We start from the raw sequence: 27,706 nt of genomic DNA on the forward strand, positions 1-27,706 counted from the left end.
TGATACTAAAATTTATTGACTTAGCATCCCGACGGAGGCTGTTTCGCGGGCCATAAACCATCATCCAGCCTAAAAACTCGGGTTTCATGCACGTTCATATATAAGACATAGTAAAAATGGCACCGTCTGTCCTCATTGCCACTGTCCAGGCTAATGTCGCCTCAGCAGCAATATAATATAATAAGCGCGTAAAAGACCCTGCGAGTTTTGGGCCAGAGATACCTAAAGCTTGTAAAGCCTTGTTTTGCAGTCTACGGAAGCAGCATGACCTTAGTCTGCTTTCAATCTTCTGCCCCTCGTTCGTCTGCCACTACCCTTCGTTTTGAACCTCTGGTGGATAACTGCCAGTGACGACGGAAATGGCGATGGCGTCACATTTCTTAGACATCGTGTTATTGTCACTTGTTCTAAATGGAATTCAACGCCGCGTATACATACTCTTGGATAACATCTTCTGTGGTATCAGACGGCCAACGTTATTGATGGGTGGTTGAAGGAGCTGTCTGTTGTCACATTTTCATCACTGCGAGAAGACGTTGACGAGAAAACTTTAGAGAGAGAGCGAACTTTGGTTAGATCGTAATAGGCTGGTAAACATAATCTTCTTGTCTAATAGTAAATAAAATCTTTCAGTCTTAAGACTTCGTTAAGTGTTGAACAGCGGAAAGCTATGAGTATCTGTGCATAGAATTTTTTTTTTAACTAGTCGAGCCAGCAAAGAGGATACATACATGACTGTGCACGTGTTTTGAATTAAGCCGAGGCCGTTATTGATGACACCTACCATCAAAACATTGCCAAATACTTCAGCTGGCACCCATGCTTAATATTACGTCTAATACTAATGACAGTGGATGCAGCCTTCGGACGATCGCTGAGGGATCGTTGTATGCATGGACAGTTCGTCCCAAAGTAACGAATGCGTTAGCTTTGGTTGCTAATGAGTGTTGATAATTTGGTCATATACTCATTTGTCTGTTGTTTACGGCCATTGAGTCACAATATGCGTGCGTCCCTTTTCTGCTATCACGGCGGCCCAAGTCGAACCGACGCGTTGTGTTTTGCCAGTATCTGAATGGCGACAGCAGCTGGCAGACACTGGCCATGGCGTAAAATAGCTGTTATAGTGATGTAATAGACGACACCGAAATAATAGATTTTTCACTTTAAAATATATAGCTAGGTCCTGTTATGTATCAGTGATTCATTAGGTCACCCCATGCTAATTTCACAATATTCACACACTGGAAATAATTGTCAGGGCAAAAGTCAGCTCCGAAAGAGGTAATCAGAAAACTAGAAAACTACTTAGTAATCAGTGGTAGGATTGGCCATCATCGTTGAATGATACAAAATTATTAGCGTCGTGAATCGACCGTAGCTTGCCGTTCAATTGGATTCACTGTAGACTCACAATGGGTTATAACACAGAAGGCTAACCCGAATGGCAAGCAATAGCATGAAGGCCGCCTTTGCCTAGCACAATAATTTGAATCGCTTGATGGTTTTATAGACTTCATTACTGCCATAAAAGCACGGCAGGCGTTACTATGGAGCTGTGCTATTTCCCTTAGAAGGACTTGACCCTGCTATTGGGAACGCAGTGAAAACCCGTTGGAAGCGGGTGGGTCAGTTTTACCGGCCTGGCCCTAGGCGGGACGAACGGACCGGAACGGTGTGGCATGTAAACGACCTTTGTCTGTAAATGATAAATGGTCCTTGAAGCACTCACTCTGTATTTTCCTCTGTCCTCACTGTGCCCACTCTCCCTGTTCGAATGACTCATAATCGACACTTCCGGGGCTGAACTAGCTAAGGGATAATGCAAGTTAAACTGAAGGAAGGAGTCTACCAGGAAGCCAAATGCCAATGATGGGTGCCAGCGACGGTGACGCCGGCTAGTAGCGTGCCGTAAAAGTAGTAGCGCTTGCAGTTGGAACTCGTTGCGGCCAGAGTCGGGAATGACGAAGGCTCCTAGGCACATACTTTGTTTCATATATTCCTACTCTTTACCACATCCCTTTTTCTCTCGGCCAGAAGACCAAAAACGGTGGATGGTGTAGGTTATAGGAGTGATTTTCCTGCCTGCAATGATATCATCGGAAACGCCTGTCAAATAAGTTTCACTGCTGGCTGACTAGTTGGCGAAACGATGTAGACCCGTTTTTATTTTTCGCGTTGATTTTCGATCGAGCCAAGGCGAACTGTAATTCAGGCCGAATTAGGGTAGGTTCGAAACCCGAAAAGGACTCTGATAAGGACACACCCTACTGAAGGGCAGTACCTTCGCAAAAAACTCGAACGACACAGCCTGTCATGTACCGACTGTGTTTATGGTGTGAAGAAGGAATAGGGAAACGCTATTGTGCCAGTTAGTTGGTTCTGGCCGTGTCCTGCTGGAGTATGAACAGCGATAGCTAACAATAGCAGCAGTACCAAAACAGCGTTGTAGACTGGAGCCTCGTTAAGACCAGAAAACGGTGACGACCCAAACACAGCAGTTAGGCTCCTCTTCAATTGTCGGCCTCGTTCGCTTGCGTACTCTCACGCTTATGAAAAAAAAATTCTATCGCCACCATCATCGCTACTGCCACAGCGCCGCCGTCGCCCGGTGCCGCTCAGTCCAACATTTCCTCTATGACAACAAATGTTTCGCTGAGCCATGTAAAGGGTAGGAGAAACTGTGCGCGCCGTTCCCCTGCTAGTCTCGGAAGTACAACAGGAACAGGATCGGCGGGCCGGCCAGGGACTCCGTGCTCCAAGGAACAATGGTAGTTGTGAAAGTAGTGGTAGCAGTACTTGTTGCGGTAACGTGTAGCTGGTCGCTACTAAATCATCTCCTGGGTTGGAAAGCCGTGACTTGGAAACTTTAGACACGCCGAGCCAATTTTCCAAAGGACGTACGAAAAACGACTGGGAAGGAAACGAGGGACATAGAGTGGAAGCTAGGGGAAAAGAGTTGGAGCTGGGGAAAAAGGACAAATGCTGCAAGGCGAAGGGGTCTTTAAGGGAATTACAATGCTTACAGCTGCCACCCCGCCTTGTTGTACTTAACCGTGGCTAAACTAGTAAGCTGCTCAAGGCAGACAAAAGAGATGTGCAAATACTATCCGCACCGTTTCTGTGGGTGCTTTTGTAAAGTTACACAAGAGAAAAAATGGTAAAGCGTACGATTCCACAACTGATACAATATGTATATATATATATATATATATATATATATATATTTTTTTTTTTTGCAAATCAAAGTTAGCAGTTCATATTTAATAAAAGACTAATGGAATCTTAAAAGCAACGTGCCGATCCCTAGGCGAAGGGCATAGAAAGTTTAGTTGTTTGTGTTTCCATATGAACAAAGATACATTCATCGTTTTTGACTGCTGTCACATCCGCTATAACGAAGCTGTTAACGTATCGTCAGTCAAACTTGCGAATGAAATTGCAAGACAACAGAACATTTTGCCTAATGAACCTCACAGTTGAAAACTCGAAGTCCCATAAACTGGTTTCAGCGCTTACGAAAGCATTGATTTGCACAATGCTCGCCAATAAAAATAACTTTGTCTCAGAAAAAAAAACCCTATTAATCGGCCAGTCGATTTCCTTGTCTGCCCGGTTCCTTTCTGCCAGCCAGTCAGACCTCGGATCGCGCCTCCCTTTTCGTTAGATCACCTTCAGGTGGCATCTGATCTAGACTGTTCAGATATTTCGTTTCTGTTCGTTTACTCTCAATAAAACTGCTACCCGAACGGCTCCGGTAATACCCGAAATTCAAAGCCACCTGCGGTTATTACGTCGCTAGCGTCTAAGGAGCTCAACTGCACCCCTCTTTATTGAACACGACCTAACCAGGGCCGAACAGGCGTTTTGCTACTTAGTTGCGATACCACTGTAATATTGGTTAGTTTGCGAGATGAAGTCCTAGTCCGACCATAACCATGGGGGTTTGCTAGAGGTCAGTGACCATCCCTTCTGAACTGTTAAATGCATTCTGGAGAGCTCCCAGGCTACCGCGTCAGTTTAGTAATGAGAGAAGCTACAAAAGCAACAGTCAAGCAAATAAGATAACGTACCTTCTTCATTCTATTGGTCCTAGAGCAATGCGTAAAATTATACCCCTCTGCAAATATGTATGACGGTGGCGTCGGTCACCGGAGGTCCAGTAATAAAACGACCTTTTTCTATGATAGAGACCAGCAGTGAGCCAAAAATAGCACTATTTCCTAATTACCTTGGGATTACGATAAAACGCTAAGAACTTATCAAAGAATCGTATGGCTAAAAAACAGACGGCACAATCGAGACACGCGATATCACCAGACTATGTTAGACAGAGAATTCAGGTGGTTGTTAGTTACGTCGGAGAACGTTCGCGGTGACTGTAGTACAAGTAGCGATTTCAATACTACGTGTGCGTTGCATTATCGTTCTTTTCCTTCATGTTGTCAAAACTAAGTGACATGCGATTTTACGATTGGTTTATCGTGATTGCCCGGGATACACGGCAACGACCAACCTGGTACAGCCCGACGGGAAACCGACGTGGAAGATAGTTGATGGCGCCAAGCATCATGGGTCCTGAGCCAAGCCAAGGTGTAGTCTAGCAGGACAGATGCTCAAGACAATGTTCTTGATCGGCAGAGAATCAGCGTACGAAGAGTGCACCGGTGGAGTAAGGCCTGCTTCGCATCCTGCGGAATCAAAGGCCCTGTGTTTTTATAGGCTATGATCGTGAGGATACGCTGCTGCCGTTTATAATGATGATCATAATGATAGCTCTCGGAAAAGCTCGAATGGTAACTTAATTGCGATGGTAAGCTTTCAGTGGCAGATAGACCTTAGACGTTCCACCGTCTTTGGAAGCCCTATTTAATATCGTTTGACTCGTATATTTGTACACCTATATATACAAAGATATAAGAGTATAATTTATGTTTAGTATAATTTCTCATTCGCTTACTTCCCCTATTCCGCAAACGACAAAAGCGCTAGAATACGACTACGCAATGTGAACAATAATAAACCGATAACATAATGGGGTTTGCGCAGCTTCAATACTAACTCAACACTATACGTAAGGTTAAAGGATGGGGGTGCCAATTGTGAGAAATGATATGGCATTATGGAACAGTAACTGTTGGGGGCTGAAATTAAAATAAGAATCCAATATGTATATATACTCAGAAAATACTTGAAGTCAACAGGGAGTTGCGACAATACTCATACCTTAAAAGTCCCCGTATCATTCAGCTGTATGTTATCGTGCACGAGAACATGTTCAACAATTCAAGGTCAAACAAAGCTAGTCTTAATGTGTGACAAATATCCGCGTATGTCACATTCACGTTCCTCGTTAGCTCCCCCATTTGCAATCCAGCAATCCATTGGTGCTTAGCCCACCTTACTTAAACTCCTTTCACACACTGTACCCAGCGCAACGGACTACAGCTTTAGCACAATATGGGTGGTCCTGATGCGATATACTTCCATAGAAACAGCAATAGTCTACATTGTCAGGCCATCCAGTGCTATCAATGTCGACTGCAGCCTTTGCCCGCCTGATTACAATGGGGCAATTCTACAGCAAAATAGTAGTTCAAATAGCAGACGCAGCAGCGTACTTCGCAAATTGCCGTCAATGGGGCATTAAAAAAAATGCCAGTGTCGCTGTAACCTGTGAGGGTGCATTCCTTACGGCAACTATTCGTCTACGACTTAGTAAACGCTTAAAGTTTGATGTCCGGTACAACTGCCTGTAACGAAAACTGTCGACGACGAAATATGGTCGGAGGGGCATCGTTTATTTTTCTTTTAGGAGGCTTGAGTCTGTATCTATAGAGCATAAATGGCTCACGCCGATGCCAGCAACGATGTCGATTTGCTACTCTTGCTGTCGGCTATTAGTCTCTCTTTGGAGTAGTTATAGCCTTTAATAACAATTTGCCGGCCTAGCAAAAGAATGGCGAACGGTCTTGTTGGGCAGCGGTGACACTACAACGCGGTTGGTAGTAATGGGCCGCAGCCTGTATCAGCGCTGGTTCACCTGCCTGTAGCGGCGCTGTAGGCACGCGCCTCTACGGCTTCACGAATCCACCGCACCATGGACGGGCCCTACGCTTGCACGCTGCAGAATTCGAGTCACGTCGCAAAGAGTGAGAAAGGGATGGGTACACCCTCCCCCTCCCCCTCTGGGCCTGTTTGTGTAGACCGATAAGATAAAGGATGATAGTAAGTGAACGACAGGAAGGGGCTAGTGAGATCGCAAAGGGGCCTGATAGAAGGCGCAAAGGGCGAACGTAAGAGGGGGCAAACAGAAAGCCAAAGAGAAAGGGCGGTTCATGAAACTGCAAGGTGCCCTGTGCGCTCGCTCGCCATTCGTTGGCGGCCTTATGTGAGATCGAGCCCTAGCTCTTCCGAGATCGGACACGACTGACACGCGGCGCACCATTCCGGAATGGATATGACGCTGCTTTAATGTTACTCGGTCGATTTATCAACCCACTCTCGTCGAGTCCGCAGCTAAGGCAAAGACCACCAATCTGCCCTGTTTGTCGCGCAGTTTCTTAGCTGCCAACAGTAATCACCGATCCAGGGAAGGGCCGAAACCATCGGGGCCCCTTTGTCTGCATTTGTGTGTGTAGCTAGTTGTGAGCCTCTGTGTGCATATGGACCTCTGTATGTATAGGATCGTGTTTTTTTGTGGCCAACCGTGGCCAGGCCGAGCATGCTGGCGATACCTGAGTGGTAGGCCGCGAGAGAAGGGCAATCGTCCGGGACCCCGAGAATGATTTGATCCTATAATTTGATAACGACACCGATACCCACAGGCGATAAGCTGGCAATCCTTTATGCGAAGACAGTGTTCGGCCAGCGTCATAGAGTTCTCCACTCACGCAAATGTTCGGCTTCGGATCCATTTACATTCCTATATTGCTATTGACTCCTTGCTTTGATGCGATTGCTGCTGCTGCTGCTGCCCTTACAACAGGCTACATTACAACAACCTAAATTACAACAAACGCTATTGCTATTTCTGTAATAAAGCGAAAACGATTCTAGCGGCCTGTAGCGAACGTATAGGATGCATAAATAACGCCCTGCTGCCTTTCAACGGCATTACATTTGAGTACGCCTACATTATACGAACACGCCAAGGAGATAGGAGAAATACATTTAGCCTGTAACACAATGGCGTATCGTTGCATCTTTTTTTTTTAAACCTAGTGAAGTTCTGAGAAAGTGTTTTTTTTTTTAATGGTACATGTAAGCAATACTGTGATATTTGGAGCACAATAAATGCAAGCGCTATCAAAAAAATCGACAGATAATTCCATTCACGTATGCGCCGCGTACCAACAAAGTCAATCTGTGTGTGACCTGCCCCTTTTATAAACGCAAAGCGTGTTTTTAAAGATTGTCATAAGCGAAATTATTGGTCTCGTACGTGCGTAGAGAAGTTTACCGGTTTAGGGAGGGCATCGTAATCACAAATATCTCGGCGTACTCTTTACCTAGACAATGTACGAAAAGGGGACGATGCTCGAAAGTAAAATCCATAGAGCACTCGTTGAAGGTCATTGAAGTACTTTCTTTTTTATCCTGTTTTTCTCATAGAGACTAATGAACTCATCGGCCCCAGTAAAGATAGACGGATAATCTTGGGTTCTGAATGACCAACACTTAAATCTCGTTATTTCCAATCTTGTTTTTTTACTCTCGACCACTCTCCGGCTCATTTAAATGCTAATAGGCACAGCACGCCATCGATAGTGTTGAGCTAAGAGCGGCCATAGTAGAAGTAGGCAAAGAAACACGGCGTAGCAAATACCAGCGAGCCGACGCAACTGTACTATAACTGTCTGTTGAAGTCTGTTTTCTGGCGAGCAAGTCAACGGAGTCTACGTGCCTGCTAGAAAGTTCTGTCCCTATAAAAGAAATTGCTCCCGAAGACGGTTAATTAGTTGGTAGGTCTTCCTGTTGTCACCGAAACTCTGAGATCCGTTTCTGTTGTTCGTCAACAATGTTTTCTTTACCGCATTCCTATAGTATAGCCAATTTCTACTATTTTTCCATTGACTTTATGACCCGTGCAAATTTGTTTCGTGACCAAACAATCAATCTGTGAGTAAACAAACTCATAGAGCTCTTTACAATTATGGTATTATTGACAGAGATAATCGTATAACACACGAAATGAAATGTGTTTATACAAATTTATCCTGTGACCCGATAAATGTTATAGAATTCGAAATACTATATAATATGGTATATTTGCGTGAAACTGCAAGCAAATCACTAAGTTCCCTGATCGACAGGTATAAAAAGCATGTATGGACACGCTAACAACGTTCCGATAGCGGCAATTTGGATGGCGTCATTAAACGATTGTTATATGATGTACCGGCGGGGAAGCCGCACTGTCCTCAATAAGTACTTAATCGCAACGGGATGTCGAACGCTAGCGAAGTTCGGCAAAAAGGGCCGTTCAGCTCTGGTGTCCGCTGCTGCCGCTCACACAACATCATTTTTGTAACAATAGCTAATAGGAGATCCCGGTTAGCTCTTCGCGCGGCGCAAGGGTCTTGTCCTCGTTCAGGTTTTGTTCGCAGCAGGAATTACAAGGATGCCTTAGAAGACGAAACGAGGTCGATGAGGTGTTAGCGAGCGGTTGCCGTGCGGCGAAAGCGGCTCTCTGTGCTTTCCTGCCTTTCGTTTATGTGTCGCTAAGCGTGTAGCAGACCTATCGCATCAGCAGCACATCTTCACCCAATCATTAATACGCTATCAAAAGTTAACCACGTTGCCCCGGAAATAGTGTGTATTATGGCGAGGTTGGCCGGGAGTTCTGTCGAGATTCAACAACATAAGTTGTCTTTACTAGCGTTGGCGCTCCTCATCGCTGCGACCCTATAGTCCGTTCTTAGGCCGACTAATTTTATGAGGAATCATTCGCGCCATTTTTCGCATTAATAACGTCGTACACGCTCGCTAAGAACAGACAGCGGCAACTAACTGAATCGACAGAAGTGCTGACGTGTCACCAAATCGAATTATTGCATCATGTAGAATTTAGATGACATATGTCTTTGTGTGTATCTGATAAATAAATTAGGATGTTTTTTTAAGCTCCGCTGTGCTTACTGCAAATTACATATTTGTTCCACCACGTCGAGGAAGGTTTATACAACATGGCGCCCGATCACCCCTTCTTGACCTTCTTGGTTCCTGACGCAACTTTGGGGTTATGTATACCAGTGCATAAGTGAGACATCGAGCTACTTTATTGTGGATATTTTTTCGATGTCCTGGGTTACTGAGTTGTGTTATCCTAACATTGGCACATACACGGACGATGTGACATACCGACCCAAGCAACGTTCCGCTACGTACAGTCGATGCGAAGATCACATGCAGTCTCAGCTAAAATACATCTGTAACCGAAACGTGGCTTGAGCAATGAGGTGAAAGATCTTAGCTTATGCGCTTACGTATCGAGGATGCCGTCTCGTCGAACGTGACAGAATGAGCTGACGTGAACGCCTGCCTCCGGCGGCAAGGGCTGTGATATCCTATGGGCCGCAGTTCGTCTGACAGGGCGGCCGGTGAAGTCCCGTGAGCCTTCCGCACAAAGCCGGAAAGCTTGCGAGTCTCTGAGGGCCAGCTTGTCGATGGTGTCGGTATATTAGGTTAATATAAAAGGCGGCTACAACATTTGTTTGGTTCGGGGCGGAGCCAAATCCTTACCTTCCCACGTCATTAACCGACAGCCATGTTCAGATACCTTATTTTGATGGCCAGCATTGACAACCATTAGATTCGTGCGTGAAGCGGCACCGAACCGCCCTGTCACATTGCTTTATAGAATAGCAGGACGGGGCTGTAGCAGACGATTTACGAAGGCATACTATGGAAGTCCTCGTTAGCTTAACCTGTTTAATCCCCCTACGACTATGGGACCAAGCGCCCCCGTCCAGCTTACGGCTATGGTCACTCTTCCTCTTTCAGCTTTTATTTTATTTTTTTTGTTGTTATAACCTCAGCTTGGCTCAAGGTCACTGAGTCAACGGGATCACCTTTATACAGTTTACTGTAACCGTATTTATTTGTTATTATTATTAATTTCTTTGCATACGAGTTTAAAACGTATGAGAAAGTGCACATTGAAGCTGACGGAGGAAAGACAGTCCGATAGTATTTTAATCTTAAAAAATTCTCACTGTTCGCTTGATACACCGACGGAATGCGGCTAGCTACAAAACGGTTCAAATATCTTTAAAATGCCCGGACAAAGAGTTGCCCGTTAAATCCAATATCCAATTTAAGTTAATCCGATATCGGTTTCTGACAGCGGAAAACTATTGTATTTTAAGGGCCAGTGCCTTATGGCAACTATTTCTATAATATTCTATTGCTGTAATTATAGGTTAGCGCGGACGACCCCGACCAGGGGGTTAACGGCGAGATCTACTACAATTTGGCGGAGCCTTCGCAACAGTTCGCCATTCATCCAACCCTCGGCGGAATCTCGCTCACGCGACCACTTGACTTCCGGCGAGAACGGGTGTATAACCTCACTGTCGAGGCGAGGGATCGTGGGCCAAAACTAGGAACAGGTGCGTGCCTTTGTGGTATAAACAGTGTCTTTTTGTGCATGGGAATATGGCGGCAGGTGTTTTATTACGGCACCTGTACTAGTCGAAAGAGTTGATCCATGCGAAACTTAGATCCAACACAGCACAGCTACAGACAGTGCTAAAGGAACGCTATGCACTCTATTGGGTTTCTTTAAAAGAAAAAGAAGCCACCGGGTCTGCACAACAAACAGAGAATTGGCCAACAATTTTTCTTCGCTAGCAAAATAACACTGCAAGGCAAGAACATTAGGTGGGTCTCCATATTGCTATTGTTCATACCCAGTCACCGTCAATTCTTCTAGAAATACGTTTCCCCCCACAGAGGTAGCTAAACTTGCTGATATTTATTGTATGGAATTGACTAACTCGCTTTTTTGTAAATTTCAGTGCAAATTTCAATACGAATAAGTAAATCATTTATTTTTACTATATATATATATATATATATATATATATATATATATATATATATATACACAGCAGAACGACCAACGTTTACAGTAGTTTTTACAGTACTTTTTTTAGAGAGTATCTGTAGCTATTTACCATTTCGATTCCTAATATCAACGGAGTCACCAAGTCCCAACAATAGCAAGCTCTGCTGACTTCCACTCCATTTATAAAATGATCGATCAGAACAGAGGAAACAGGAATTTTCCATGTCAATAGCATCCCACTCATTATACCGTTTTAAATGCTGTCAGCTTCGATCAGGCTATGTAGACCCACAAATCTTTCAAGCATTAGGCCGTGGGCCATTGCGGGCGCTAAATCTACCGATGAGCAGTTCGATGCTTACATGCTTCAGCATGAGGACAAACTTTTTGTAGAGGTCAAGATATCGTTTTACAAGGGCTACACGTCGCAGAACATAGGCAAAAACAGGATATGGCGTATCAAAGGCCGATACACTTATTGATTATCTTATTTGTTTTATGTCGTTTACTTGTATTTTCAGATACAGTAATAAAGGCAAGTACGGCAAAGGTTACTATTCATGTGTTGCCTGCAAACAGGCACAAACCAAAAATTGTCGTCAAAAATCTTCAGTCGTATATTGAGCACGGCGTGGGCCCCGAAACGTGGGCGGTGGTTCAGGTCACCGACGAGGATTCAGGAAGTAATGGCAATGTTGGGGGCCTAGCTATCACCGATGGCGACCTCGATGGCCAATTCCGGGTACACAACGTTGGACCCAACGAATACAATGTTGATTTTGATCCACGCAACGGGGCGACAGGGGAGAGTCGTGGCTATAACTTAACGTTACGTGCATGGGACAAAGGCAGTCCTTCACTGTTTACTGATCACAGCGTGTTCATTCGTGTAAGCCCTGCCCTGGGTGCTATTACGCCAGTTTTTGACAAGGAGGACTATGACGTCCACATCCAGGAGGTAGCCCCACCAAATTCACCTATCGTCCGCGTGTCGGCACATTTACCTCACGAAGAAAAGCACAATGACGTGATTGTGTATCGTATCGAAACTGGCGATGAGGACGGCATATTTGAAGTCAACCCAAAGACTGGTCAGATTACAACGAAACATTGGCTCGACCGTGAGACTCGTAAATATTACTCCCTAACGGTAAGCGCGACTAACACGAAAAGCCGATCGACGCGACATCGTACGGGTGCAGCTGTTGCAACGACTATTGTAAATATAAACGTATTAGACTGCAACGACAACGCACCGAGATTCAACACCAGCATCGAATCTGTGGTAACAATTGATGAGAACATCCCCATTGGAACGAAGGTGATAACAGTCAGTGCTGCCGACGCCGATGACGGCGAAAATGGCTACGTATCTTTTGCTCTAGCGAACACCAACAAGATACCGTTCAAAATAAGCCCGTTTACGGGGGTAGTAACAACAACCGAAGTGATCGATTACGAATCGATGTCGACCAATTTCTATATGCTACGAATCCGAGCTATTGACTGGGGCTCGCCGTTCCAGCGCCAGAGCGAAATGACGGTCCGTGTTCAGGTTCGTGATCTGAATGACCACAGGCCGCAGTTCGAGAAAGTTGACTGCGCGGTGAGCGTCAATAGCCAGACCCCAATTGGAACGGCGATCCTCACACTCTCGGCTATCGACTTAGACCTGCGAGATCTTGTTACCTATCGTATGGAACCAGCCAGTGAGCATCAATGCTTTTCGCTTGACCCCCAGAGCGGCATCCTTTCGGTAGCGTGCGATTCGATTGAGCTTATTGATCTCGATGACGTAATGCTGAACGTGTCAGCCACTGACGGTGAGCACTTTGCCGACTCAATGCATGTTAAAATTAAGATCGATAAATACAGCCAAGATCGCAACCATCTTCTGAAAAGCCGTAAAGACGAAAAGTGGAAACCGCACGTCGAGTGCCGGGAAGCGGGTCTGACCAAGAGGCTAAAGGAATTCCTTCTGGCGAGAAACTCGGCTGATCGAAATACGGACCAGATGGAAGACACCCTAATTTCCCATAGTTTCTTCGAGAACAGATTCGCGCCCGAATTTCCAAAGTCGTCGTTAGAAATCTCGGCCAATGAGAGCACACCAACGGGCAGTGTTCTTGCACGTCTGCGAGCCAAGGACGCTGATCATGGCTATAACGGTCAGCTCGTATATGTGATAGCTTCTGGGGATGACGACTCGTGCTTCCAGATGGACCTCTATAAAGGAAATCTGATTTTGGTGGAAACATTAGATCGAGAACGAACCCCAAAATACGTCCTCAACGTAACTGTTTATGACCTAGGTGAGCCCAAGAAGTCAGCGTGGATGACCGTTGTTGTCTACGTGCTCGACGTCAATGATAATCCACCTATTTTTGAGAAGCCCCAATACAAGTTCAAAATTAGTGAAGCCGTTAGTAAGGGCGCTCTCGTGGCAAAACTGCGTGCGACTGACGCCGACGACGGGGACAACTCGCGGATCCGCTACAAACTTTCTTCAGAAACGCACGATTTCACCGTCGACGAAAAATCAGGCATTCTGATCGTGCAACATAGCCTTGATAGAGAACGTCAGGCTGAATATAACCTCATGGTCAAAGCAACGGACTCCTCCTTTGATATGCCGCTAACTGGCACCACCTTGGTCAATATACAGGTTCAGGATGTCAACGACGAGCCTCCCCGATTCACCCTAAAAAGTTACTCGACTAGGGCACGCGAAGATCTGCCAAAGGGCACGGTCATCATGACGATGACAGCCCAAGATCCGGATCTGGGCGACGGAGGTAAAATTAGTTATCAAATGGTCAACAAGGAACTCAAACATTTGTTCGATGTTGATTCAGAAACCGGCATCGTACGATTGATCGGAGAATTAGACTTCGAGAAAAAGTAAGCACCTACTTACCTACACTTTTAGCTCAAATCGAATAACGATAGTGGCAATATGGGAGTACAGCTTATAAGTAAATAACCGTAAACAAATATTCAAGAAAAGCGGACTATGATGAAAAACTATTCCGAACGTCTGACCGCACGATCTGTTTTCAAAGGTAAAAAATTATAGAAAGCGTATTCGCCAAACACCTCCCTATCGACGCCCGCACGAGATGATATTAATAAACTGCGACAATGTGCTCTCCCCCTCTCTCTCTCTCTCCTCTCTCTCTCTCTCTCTCTCTCTCTCTCAACAGTCAAATTTACAACGTGACGATCCGGGCTAGCGATTCCGGAGAGCCAAAATCACTATACACCGAAAGCTTTCTTGTTGTCGAAGTTGAGGACGTTAACGAGAATCGCCATGCACCAAAGTTCGCCGACGTGGTAGTGCAAGCTGCTATTAACGAGAACCTCCCAATTGGAGCTTTCGTCCTTAACGTTACCGCGACAGACGACGACGACCCTTCCAAACTGGACGGAATGGTCACCTATAGCATAATTGAAGGGGACGGTTTGGGTCTCTTTGCTATCGATGATAAAGGTAAGAAAAGCAACAGCGCGAACATGAAAACCAATATAATGATCAACCTATTGTACTATGATGATGATATTAACTGCATGCAAATACTGCACGCATTCGTATAGATTGTCCATAGTATCCACAAGCTGTACCGATCGAAAAAAGAGCTTTTGTGAAACCGAGCCTATGATCTGCACGCGTCCGTTGATTCCAACCTCCGTAACTCTAAATGATATTAGATGGGTATTTTACGTTGCGCTATAACAAGAATAGCTGCGCACAGGATAGCTTAGATCGTTTGTCCGTTGACATTAGTCGCCGCTTCTCTCTATGGTGAGCAGCTGGATAGGAAACGGACGAATACCCTGAACCTTTGCGACCTGTAGACGCTGCCATCTTTGTGTATCAATGTGTTATTCCTTTGACATCCTGATGAGCACTGTTGTTGTACTTGGCTTGTCGTATCAATTTTCTGCGGATGCAGTACAAAAACGCAAAGACCGCGCTCGACAAGAGCAGCCCAAAGAATCAGCTTCGCCCGAAGCGTGCGCTGCTGGATGTATTGGTCGCCCTGTACAACCAACCAATAGTATAGTACCAACGGTATCACCATTGGCGACATCTCCGTTGCCTTTACTGGCATAATCTGAGTCCCCCTGCTAAGAACGTTCGTTCAGTTCTCGCAACATCTGCTTTCGTTGTGGGACGTGATTTTACCCTGCACGCGATTTTACGTCGCACTCATAATTTACGTTCCTTCGCATTGTGCGACCCATCTTATCCTGTTTTGACCCATGCCTTTCTCGTTCCCCGGAGGCTGCACCCTCCGCACAAGTATCATACGTTGGTTTTAATTGGGGTCAACCGTCGCTAGCTGCTCTTGTCCATTTGATAAATGCGTCTTCCGTGTACTGCTATGGGCCATCACTATCAGCGAAAGCCTGCCCGGTAGTTGACCAACGGCTGAAGCCTTACAGCAAGAGTCAAGCCTCACAGGGTCTGAGGGGTCCCGATCAACTCATATGTTATATGCTGCAAGCTGGGAAGGTCACGTAGACCGAAGCAACTGTGTTATCTTCACGGCAGAGCAGACAAACACTACGGACAGAGTGGCGTAATAGGTAATGCGATAGTATAACGACAAACTTTTGCTTGCTTATTTTCTTTTGCTAGATATTTATGTATGTCTAAGAATCGGGATAAATGGTTGGCAAACGCGATTCGTATTGAGTCTCTTTAGGGGGACATTTATTAGTAAAAGGGCAGTGGTTCTCTGCCTGTGTATCGGAACCTCGCTAGGTAAGACCATAGCAAAGTGATGCTATAAAAGGCCTATAGCTAAATCAAAAAGAGATCTATTAAGAACAGTAATTGCTCCTCGTTAGCCCCTGGAAATCAGTAACTTCTTACGATTCTTTATAATCGAACAGCATAATTTGTACTGGGTACGCCACAGCATTTAGGCTGCTGTGGCGTACCCAGTTCGAGTATAATGATTGATTGTCTTCGTCTATATTAGAGATTCAACAAGACATGTTTGGGTAGTGACAACGTTCTCGAAGTTGAACAGCGATCCTATATTCCGAACATCAAACGAGTCAGTGCATATTTATCATTATCATTATTAGATTAATTTTTTTGTACACCAGATGGCCCTGTTTCCTGTCGTAGCACAACAGCAGCGGTGTGTATGTAAGATCCCGCCACTGTGGAGACAATCATTTACAGATTGTAATGCTGTTCACCCCCATCGTGGTGGCAGTTAGACAATCAGAAAATAAGAAAAAAAAAAAAAAAAAAAAGATAAAAACTACTCAATCGAACTTCTGCCCTTCAATTAGAACGCCGTTAATTAGCAAGCTCCCAGTAGTACATGCAGGACCATAAAAGGCGTCTGAATGACGCCTTATCAAGGCATCTAACAAGAGAAAGAGGACAAAGGTTTAATTTAATAAAAACATGGAAGCAATTTTTGTCTGCCAACCTAATAAACGATTGGAAGCGCTCGATGAAGGCCACAAGATAAGGTTAACTCAAAAGGCGTTTAGGAACAGGACGAAAACCTGTTTAGGACTGTATATACACGTATATGCCTGAAATATGTGCCAGTTCTTAGTTCGAAAGCTAGCTCATAGTTCAATGAATGAATCAGATCACAATAAGAGGTGATCTTGATCTATACGAGTGTTTAGAACTTGACGCAATGTACAATTTCAAAGGTAGAGCAGGAATCATTGATGACTGTTTCGAAATTGATGTCAAGCGAACCCACATATATCTTGTTGAAGTATAAACAAATAGCAGTAAATGGGCATTAAGAGAACTTGCGAATTTAGAAATGGAATTCACATAAATACACAGGCGTAAAACTAAGTAAAATTGCATTGCTTGTCTGATCTGTTACTGAACAGTCGAAACGAAGAAGCTTTACTGTGACCTGAACGGCCATTGCGTTAGTTGCACGAAATAAAGGAGTTTCTCGTTTTTCTTGACACGCTAGAATTGTACGTTTTCGAGGCGCATTATGTATGCCCAGGGTGTAGATTGAGGCTGTCTAGGCCAATCGGGTTTCATTCTAGGAGGATGATTTGAGTCATCTGGGAGACTGAAAAAGCATCGTTTTGCTTGATGTGAAACAGATTCTGGTGATACTCTGAACTCGGCTGGAGTAGCATTATTTACTTGGCTATGAGATGAAAACTTGTACGCCCGGTATAGCACGAGCGTATATTAGGTTCTCTCTTTGATTGCTTACCCTTAGGTGTATGTATATATGTGCGTGTGTGTGTGTGTGTGTCTACGTGTGAATTACGTTGATGAGCTTACGTATTGCTGATACGAGTTCATTTTATATGATCCACCTATGTTTGCAAATCGATAAACATTTATCATCCTAAGGTATCATAAAAGTATTGACCGCTTTTCTAGGTAGATCACGTACGGTTGGCACTGAGGTTTGGTAATAATAACTATGTTAAGGTTGATGATGTGCCTTCATTCAAGATAAACGGCCTTAAAGGATAAATGAAATTTGTGCAAAAGATTGCTATATTTTATGACAAAGGCATGAACACTGCCCAGATTCTTAAAAAGATTATGCTCTTTGTAATCAAAATGTGTTATGGGGAAAAAAAAAAGCCCAAAAATACTTCCGTCGCTTTCGATGTGCAAAAAAATGCTCACAACTTTAAACCCTTTGAAGAGTACGGGTGACAAAAAAAAGCTCTGTGTCTGGATGAGACACGAAATGACGCAAAAAAATCCACTAGATTGTTATTCCATCTGCCAAGGTCTACAAAACGCGGCAAAATCGAGCCAATGTTGAGCACCAGTGATCAAAATAGGTGACATATAATAATCATATATAAATGACGAAATGTGGTATGGCAAAGCCCAGACTGGCATCAAAAAAGGTAATGTTATATGTCTAGTGGGATCGTAAACGAGTTGTTGCTGCAAGGCAAAACGATTCATTTAGGCTTTTATTATTAGCAATTAACAACGAGATTACAACAAGTTATCAATCAAATCGATCTTAAGCTACCAGGTAAACACTGGAAGTGTTTGGATGCAAAATTAACATGCGTTCGCCTGTATAGCCCGAATCTTGTACCATCAAACCATCATCTGTTTCAGTCCTTGTAGAACTCCCTAATGAGATTAATCCAATTTCAATGGGGGGATGCAAAAACCGCTTGCCACTACTTTCGACCAGAAATTACAGGAGATTTGCAGCGATAGGATTATGGCCCATATTTAATTTGGTGATAGTATTTTACACTATAAAAAAGTATTTACTTCAGTTCTGGTCTATAAACAATCGATACATTCTTGACAACTTACTATAAGGAGCTACGGAATCGGTAAACGCTCGTTGAAATCCACTGTATGACAAATCTCGTACTTGAGATAACTGGTGCCTCGTATAGATATTTAATGAAAATTTAATTAGAAAGCAAACTGGACTTTTTCCAGTAATCACTCGCTTGCGAAAAGTTACTGCGGTAACCATTGGACCGAAGAAAATGAAATGCCATCAAATAATGGCACATATGTGAATCGATCCCCAGCCGCCCTATACCGCACACCCCATGTCTTGTTCTGGCTGTCATACGAAGTCTTGAAAAAACCATGACGCTGTGCTCAATGTCATTTGGCGACGAACAGACATGGCGCGATACGTGTCTTACCTTCGATTTTCTGCTATACGTAAGACACCTTACAAAACACAGGCGATAAAAATACTGTTTATATCGTCGCATTTTACTATCTCTACATGCGTGTCTACCTTTGTGCGCGATTGTCCACGTATGCAGGTGCCTAATGAATAGTATAGCCATTATTTACATGTACGAATGCACCAGAGTATGAGGAAGGGTGTTATTCCACAAGCAATACACCTACTAACACTGCTGTCCTCGAGATAAATCGCGTGGCAGAGTTCGCATGCAATTTGTGCTTCCCTCCAATCATCGTCGTGTCAGACTCTATCTCTCCACTTAATGACACTTCTTTATGCTCAAACAACGCCAGAACGTGCCACACTTCGTAATATTTTCTTACCAGACACAGCCGCTTTATTCCCCATAAACCCTCTCTTTTACCCCCGAAGAGGGAAGAGTAGCCGCCTCTTCAGCAGCATCAATAACACCTTTCCGCCGCTCTGCTTCTTTTGCTCGTAGTCTGACACTGCATAAGCAATTTTTCCCCATCACTGGTCTTTCCACATTGTAGTTTTGACGTTCTGCTTTTCATCGTAACCGAACGAGTCAACGAAGTGTTACCTGCCACAAAGTATTACCTAAACTATTATGTTAGATTTAGCACCAGCAGTGCTACCTCTATGCATCAATACACATAGTGTATTATGCGTGCTATAATATTATTGAAATATGCGTAGGTACTATAGTTGTCGACTGGACGCGGTTGCGGACGCGCTCTCAAGTACGTGCGTCATTAGAGCTTGATTACGAGATCCTCTTGGGGAATAGTTAGCCAAAGAATCCCAGAGCCTACGACGAATCATCTGCTGCAAATACGAACATGTGCCCTATATATTTAGAGAACAGGCAGAACTCGTGTTGCCACTGATGCTCCGACCTTGCTGAGACGGCTTCGTTCTTTGCTAAAACGTCTACCCTTGTATTAACAGTGAGAGTTCGTTGTCTAGCCTGTTCTTGACGGGTTCCAGTTCCAACCTAGAGACCCTTGCTGTTTGCGGTTTACTATATATCCATTTTTCAATAAGTGCAGACGATACAGATAGGCAGATAGACATACAGACGTTACTAAGCTAAACAGCAAAGTTATTGCGATATACGAACTAAACCGTGATGGCGCACGTTGCCTTTTCATGAAAGTCGCCTTTACCGTTCTGCACGTTTCGAAATCCATTCGAATCACGGTAGCTCAAATGTGACGCTCACCGTCGCTGGATATGGGGAGAATTCGCTAGGAAAACTTATTGAAAGGAGAACTTGTTCGTAGGGGGTGGTTTTCGAAATCGCGAGGTTGTCAAGCGAGTAAATTCTGACATGGGTATCGGCTAGATTCACCTGCACACGATGAAGCTTTTGTTGTTTGCTATGACTGGTGGCTCACATTTCGACGTGCACGTGTTCGCATAAGTCTTATTAAAGGTTAGATGCACCTTTCCATAACTTACCAGTTATGTATCGTACTCGTGTGTGCCAAGAGTTTTCATATTATTGTTGTTGTTCCGGGATCGGCTAGCGATACTCGCACAGGCTGGCGAACATAGCGGCTGGCAGTGCATACACACAGTAGAGTAATCGGTGGACAGGCATAATTTATGATCGTGATCGGTTGGTCACTTGATATCGCGATGCTATCAAGTCAGGCGGAGTGGGGATAACACTAGTGGGGCTAGCTATGCCGCAAAGTAAGAAGAACTTAAGGCCAAATGTTGGAGTGACGAGCAGAAGTTACTAGCACTTATAGCAGATGGTCTTCTGAATATATTATATCTTAACCGATACCTCCGAACGAACCATAACCATTTCGTAATGTTCGTACTAAATCTGCGCAGAACGATGTAATCATTGTTTTAGCTAGAAAAGCACGACCCATCGAGTCTCCCTGATATGCCATACGTCCAATAAGATCTATGGCAGTGGTCACTTGGACTTTGTCGCTCAAGCAGGCGAGGCAATATTTGCAGTTTGAAGCTTCCTACGAAAAAAAAACTCCTCATGCCCATCGTATCGAAAGAGCAGGCGATCAAAATTCGAAGAAATGCTGTTGCTACTGATATTATGGATATTACTACCACAGTAGTTGTCGATATGTTGCCATTCCAAGAAGATGGTACCGAAACACCCCACTACCGCATCCTACTAGCTCTTTACATATTATATATATAGATGACTGAGGATAACTTGGGCCGTTTGTTCCCGTCTTCTCCAATTCCCTTTCGTGACCCTTAAAACCTGCGTGCTATTCAGCTATGGGTGCCCTAAGCAAACGTGTCGGCACTTGATTTTCTGCTCCTTGTCGACTTCGCTACTGTATCCGCTGTATCTGCCCTGCACCTTGCGTTCCTTCGTTGTTCTCGTGCTCGTGGGCGTTCCGCCCCTCTGGCCGGGTGCAAAGATAACGAAAGGACTAGGCTGGCTGACCCCTTTTGTCGGTGTCTGCGATGCTCACAAACTAAGAATTAAATTTGCCAACAGCGATTCCTCTCGTACACTTTATAGGGCATTCTTTGAGGGGGTTGAGGATCCTCTGCTCAAATCACTCCCTTTTCTATTTCCACTATCGACCCTGCATCCGGCGTGATTCCTTCCGCATGCTAAATCTTATGCGAAAAAAGCTGAGGGGAGTAGGCTGCGTATGTGCACTACTGAAAGAGAGAAAGGTGGGGTCCGGGCTAGATATGAGAATGAAATAAGCAGTACGAGCTGTATAGTGGAAAGGTACACACTAGTTGGATAGTGAGACGGAAGCAACCAGGGTAAGCAGAAAGGCAAAAACAGCAGGGGTCGCTTCAAAGCCCGAGCATTAAATCGGATTTTGACTCTAAACTCGGCTGGGGAAGAAAAGACTAGTTCAGTGACTTCGGATACCGTCTACATCAATTCACTCCTCGAGACCAGACTTCCATGGGGAAAAGCGAAAGTGTACGACTATACGGCCGGCATTATATATATATATATAATGCCTTTACCCAGGCATTGGGAAAAATGCCCCATTATTAGGATGGACAAATTAAATTGGATACGATTCACTAGAAAGAAGATAATTCTTTGATAAGAGCTTTGTTTTATTCATTACCGTTCGCATAAATTCGCTGTCTCGATATTTTCTGATAATTTTAGTGTATAGCAGAATCTGTGATTATATTATAACAGAAATGATTATGATGGCAAATAAAAAAAGCCTCACATTTTACAAAATGAATGTGATCTGGATCAAAGCTCACGCTGTAATAGAAAGCAATACCTTCTGCAATTCTCACAAACAAAACGTTACTGCTTTTCGCTTGACATTATCCAATAAACTCGACCGCATTCGACAATTTCGAGGTTGGCCAGCTTTAATAAAGTAGAAATCAGGTCCCGCTCATAAACAGCCCGGCTTGTCCAGTGAATCTGGTACACGCACATCGGCTTCGTTGGACAAGTTGGACGTATGCGTGGAACTTCTGCCCTCAAAGATGTAGAACTCCACCCCAATTATTGCTTCTTCCTGCTAGCATCACTAAATGACCCGATATCAACCAGAGATGAAGTGAGCTTAGATTTCAGGCGCTTGTCTCTCGCCATGACTCTTTGATATTTCTTTGCATCAGCAATGGTACAAATCAAGGAGAAAGATGCCAAGAGAGTGCCTTCACCATCTCGGGCGGGTTTCTGCCGGCGAGAGAAGGGCGAAGCTAGGATGACGCCGGCAATGCCATTACAACAATTGGATGGTAGAGCTTCACTACGCGGCTGGCTGGCTGGCTGGCTACTTTCTTCCTGATGATTCGCTAACGCACCATATCGTGCAGTTACTAGATTGCTGGCACCTAAGCGCCGTCATCGTTTGCCATCTGACAAGCTTGGGCGAAGTGTGGTAGCGAATTCGTGAAACGAATACCCGTCGTAACGTCTCAGCAAGTGAAAGAGCTAACTATGGATGTTGTTCATGTAGCTAAATAGCTTGACTGAAGGACTTGCGGCCCTGTGGAGCTCCATGGCTGCTCGCAGGGTTGCATCACTGTCGTATTTGATCGGGTACAGCGTCTAGTCACGTCGAGTCATTCTGTGACGTCGTCATAACGTGATGTATCACCGACATGCTAGTAGCGCCAGTTACGGCATCTGCAGCATCAACAACAATAGCCTCGCACTTTTCGCTCTGATGTTGCGCAGAACAGCGGCCGCTGACTAGCAGACACAAAGGTTAGCACTAGCAACTGGCGCTGGCTTTAGTCAACGTAAGATCAGAGCTGAAGCTCGTGTTATGATACTATAATATTATTATTGCAGTTTCTATTCGAGAGTGTCTGTCATGCAAGATTTTGTTTTCTAAGTTGACTTGAAGGGCAACAGAAAAAAGGCGGGGCACAACCGATGCTTGTTTACGCTACAGTTTTAGTCTCATAGAAAACCTAAGTTAAGGAAACTCGTTCCACGCGTTATAGTGCGTGCAGTCCATAGCATTAGATTTACCATATTTTGTTATGTCTAACAATCCGAGAGTGCACTTTTTGGATGTTTTGATTCGTTAATAGTCGTGTGTTTTTCGTTGGTGGAAAGCTGCTGTCAGCCTGAGGTCGAACATTTTAACTTCGAAATATTTATATTAGCCAAGGTATGTGTTCATTATCTTCCATTCGGTATCTACAGTCCTTACTCCGTTATGTTGCTCAAATCTATTATTACTGTCTGTACAAAACCCATTGCCCGGCGCCCATGTTCGCCTTTCTTGTCACAGTGCCGATAGTGAATTCATCACTCGTCGTCGGTATGACAGTCGGCGGATTCACTTCAAGGAACCGATTTGAGCAAGTACAGGCACAAATTGTCGACGATTTCGGTCGTTATCATCGTCACTCTCAGCATTACTCCTCTCCTTCAAATTGAAATCTGCTACAGCCCTCGTCGACATTCCCACCGGTACCGTCCCCGCTGCTTTTTCACCCATCCACCAGCGATGGCCAGGAGCTTTTTCCAGTGGACAGCGAGATGACAGCAGGGAATTCCCACATCCGAATTACTTAAGCAAACGCAGGTCAGCCCAATCCCACTCGGTCCCGCTCCACCACAGTATCTTCCGAATTGGGAATAGTGCACTAGATATCAGCTATATATGGTACCCCATGGGAGACTTTTCCCTGAAAGCGTTAGCATGACTGCTATTGCTGGACGATTCGTGAATAAAAGAGCCACGCGTGTGCCCCAACCCCTACAAAAATGAGTCCCATTATCATTTTCTTTCTCCTTATTGTGTCTCTGCTTACCTCTCCATCCATGCCACGGTCGCAGATGAATCTTGAGGGTGACAGGGCAAGGTGAAGCAGGCGCGGAAGGAGGAGGGGACAACAACCGCAGACGCACGAAGTTTCCGGATATATCGAGAGGGGAACTGCGTCGGCGATGGGCGAAACAAGAAGCGCGATGGTTGCCGATATACTGGATTCGTTCGTTGGTGCTGATGCCGTATCAGTGGGCAGGACCCTGGCGAAGACCCCTGATCGAGACACCTAATTGAATAGATCTACCTCATCTACCCCCCCCCCCCCCCCTTACCCCAGGTCCTCTCTCTGTATCTCTCAAGCCAGTAGGAGCTCTCCTGATGCCCCTTATTAGGTATCTGATTTGATTACCCAGAAACCTATAGGTGTTGCGGTCGGGTGCTGATTGTCCAACATTTAGTTTCTCGAACTATAATCTGCAATCGCTCTTATTCGAACGAGCGCGGATATTTAAAAAAACATCGCTGCTCTTGAGATATTCTAAACTATCTTCATAAGCTAGTATGTTACATTGACCTTTGATAAATATTTTATGATGTGTAACGTGATAGATCAGAAGTTCTAACAAGAGGTTTTCTGCGAAGTGCCAGCGCAGTATCTTACGTCACATATCTATAATGTGATATATTAAAACTGTGATAGAATGTGATATATATCATTGGGCACGTAATTTCCTGTTTCCTGGAACAGTTACTACAAATAACTAAAAACCATAATATCTAGTAAAACGAACAGAAGCTACAAACTAGCTGAACATAGCAACTGCCACGTAACCGAACGTCTTTGCACTGACCGCAATCAAGTAAATCTGAAATCCAAAACCCAATGGCACAAGTTTCTCTCTAAATATTTTATTGCAATTTAATATTGGACTGAGTCCAAGACTGCTTCCACAATTAACAAATGAATCTGTAAATTCAAAATTGAGTAATTTTCATTGCACAGCGATTCCTTCGTGTACGCTCGATGTGTGATCCTCAGTTTTTTCTTTGAGATTAGCCATCCACCGCAGCAGAGCAAGTAAACTGCAGATAGATTGCTTAACCTGAGCTATCTCCCACAGAAAGTAGAAGTAGTTGCACTAAGTACATAAGCGTCATTTCCCGCCAAAAGAGGTCCCGCTACCCCTACCTGATCCCCTTTCACTATAACAAGCACTTGATATACGGACGACGTCGGTTCGTAGTTGCCAGCAAAACTGGCCTCTCTGTCGATGTGATCGAACCCTCAACATCGACTACTGCAGAACCCGTGACGGGCCACACTCGAATTGTAGTAGCACACTACATCGTGGAAAAGGCCAAGCGTGCGAACAGACGAAGAGTAACAGATGGCGACTGTGAGAGTTGGTTCAGAGATAACAGTTGCTGCTACTACGTAAGGAACACTTTTCGGGTACCACTACTGTCGTAGTGCCCTCTTGCTTTTTACCTAGTGGGAGTCTTCAATACGGTCAATGTCTCCGGAGGATAAGGTCCAGGAACCTTTCTCAAGTCGTTCTAGAACCATCGATTTACATCCGGAGCTTGGGATTCTGCCGGTGGCTACCGAAGAGGCAGCCTTATGTTTGCGCACTCCCTGCACCGTCGTCTCGGAGGCATTTTTTTCCCTTTTCCTTCTTTCGTACAGTTGCTACAGCTCGCAAGCAGCGAGCCAACCTACCTGTCTCCCTGCAGCTCCGTTAGCGAAGATTTCCTCGTGGAGCATCAGTTTTCGTTGTGGCTTTATGTCGCTACTGCCACCAGCGCATAGAAGCGAACGATAAATTGACAGGCCACCAGATAGTCTTGGAGCAACGGTTCCTGGACTAGGAATATGACCCATGAGTGACGCCTATATTTGAATTGGTTGTATGAAAATTAACCTTTATAACCAATAGTTTAACTCAGATTCTCTCGATTTCTTTTGACCTGCCAAATCCTGCGTCTTGCCTGCCATCGACCCTGCACCTCTTATTTTCGCGGCCAATACTAGTGCCGCCATAAATGGTTGTGAGCGCCACGAACTTCGGCGGCGGTGAATGAACGAACGTCAAGTGCATATAACATTGCAGAAGCTTTTTCTTAGAACAAGAGCCAGGTCAGGATGAAGGAAAGTGGCAAAGAACGAAGTTACGATACGGAATAACTAGAGGCCTTGTTATCACCGTCAAAAAAGAAGAGTGAGGTTTTTTTTACGATCGGGTCAGCAAGCGGTCCAGCAACCGTTAATGTACCGTTAACGGCGAACCACAGTTTGCACGTATCTAAATGGCGTTGCCACTTCCGCCTCTACCACCTGCTTCACCATGACAGTCCTGTACAGACATGTATTGCTTGCCCTTCACTGTTGTCGCTTAGGTTGCAGCTGGCACTGCAACGATTTCCATACAACTATTTCGTAACTGCCACCTTGGATCTAACGGATATAGTTTTCAAAATGTTCTTTCCCCTCATTGTTTCGAAGCTTCTTTGTTTGTCGCTCCTGCTGTTCCCGCTATTTGTAGTGAATCAAGACCAGGCCACCAACAATGTAACAAATTCAATAGGCCCCGGATGCAGATTTAAGTAGCACCCCATATTGGCTTATTTTACTAGTTGCTACCTGCAGGATTAGCATTATCGTTTATGCTACTACTACTCCTATTCCTGTCCCTTACACTGTTGCTCGCAGAGGCAGTTATCCTGAGGCTGGCAGCAGACGGCGTGGTCAATTTTTTTTGGACATTTTCCGCCTAGAACTTCTATGTGCATACAGATACCCCTCTATAGTGTCGCTGGCAAGAGCGACATAAACGCATGACGCGCGCTGGCTCTCCTATATGCTGGCTGTTTATAAACCTTTTTACATTTTGTGTGTTTATCTTGTGTTTCTCTTTCGATTGACTGTCGTCAGCCATAAAAACACTGCGTAATCCGTCTGCTCTTAGCAGACGACGAGTAGATAATAACAAGAACATTATAGTCATCATTTATGATTAGATAATATTCGTTTATTCGTGACAAGGCGTACACAACTCCATTAGAAAGATAGCTACTGTAGCAATGCCAGCATAAGCAGATCGCCGCTTTGACTTTAATTAATTGATGGTTAATTGCCGCCATTACTTTACGTCAACTAACCATCAGCGTACTCTGAATTGCACATACAATACATGTAATAAGCAGTATTAGCTTGTATCGAAATCGATATATTCTACTGCTCCAAAATTCGATAGCCGCTAGAGAATTATAATCATTTGCACAGAGTCTATAGTGGGCACCTGTCAGTGTGCGTTAGAAGAAGTAACTGAAGTTCCGCTAAACTACGATATGTTTTTTTGTATCAATGCAGTTCGAAGCTCTCTTTCTGTGTTATATTATTTCTTACAGATTAGTACGAGCTCTATACGATGCACTGCTGAAAGCATCAATAATGGGAGAGTTGCTGGATTCTTTTAGTTGGTCTCTCCCATTGTGTAAATTGGCCTATTCGTCAGTCCAGTTTCCCCTGCGAAATCAAGAAGGAAGATGAGTCTTTTGATGGTTAATAGGATGGCTATGGCTGATGGGGTTTTAGGGATAAAAAATCTTTTTATGTCTATACGGTGTACCCATGTGAGGACGACAGCTACGGAGTTTTCGATTACGCCTAAATAGATTTAGCGCTTGGTCAAATATCGCAGAATACAACTTGGCAACGCAGATAGATGTATAGGCAATGATGA

At 44.5% G+C, this 27,706-nt stretch overlaps 1 protein-coding gene and 1 long non-coding RNA gene across 11 annotated transcripts in view; one reads left to right on the plus strand and one right to left on the minus strand.

Annotated features, from left to right (window-relative positions):
• Window positions 1-27,706, plus strand: part of LOC111243309 (fat-like cadherin-related tumor suppressor homolog) — a 420,575-nt gene that overhangs the window by 362,828 nt on the left and 30,041 nt on the right. For 9 of the 10 annotated variants that reach the window (XM_022788656.2, XM_086978170.1, XM_086978169.1 and 6 more), the window contains 3 exons: window positions 10,424-10,613; window positions 11,593-13,972; window positions 14,275-14,561. In XM_022788656.2, coding sequence (XP_022644391.1) covers window positions 10,424-10,613; window positions 11,593-13,972; window positions 14,275-14,561 — 2,857 coding nt within the window. Of the gene's footprint in view, window positions 1-4,638; window positions 4,814-10,423; window positions 10,614-11,592; window positions 13,973-14,274; window positions 14,562-27,706 lie in introns of those variants that run through there. The other variant, XM_086978173.1, reaches the window with a different exon arrangement.
• LOC111243311 (uncharacterized) overlaps window positions 1-27,706 on the minus strand; it is a 65,897-nt gene that overhangs the window by 949 nt on the left and 37,242 nt on the right. The gene's annotated exons all lie outside the window — the stretch shown is intronic.

The sequence above is a fragment of the Varroa destructor genome, unplaced genomic scaffold, assembly GCF_002443255.2.
Source record: "Varroa destructor unplaced genomic scaffold, Vdes_3.0 BEIS01000001.1, whole genome shotgun sequence".
Classification (NCBI taxonomy): domain Eukaryota; kingdom Metazoa; phylum Arthropoda; class Arachnida; order Mesostigmata; family Varroidae; genus Varroa; species Varroa destructor.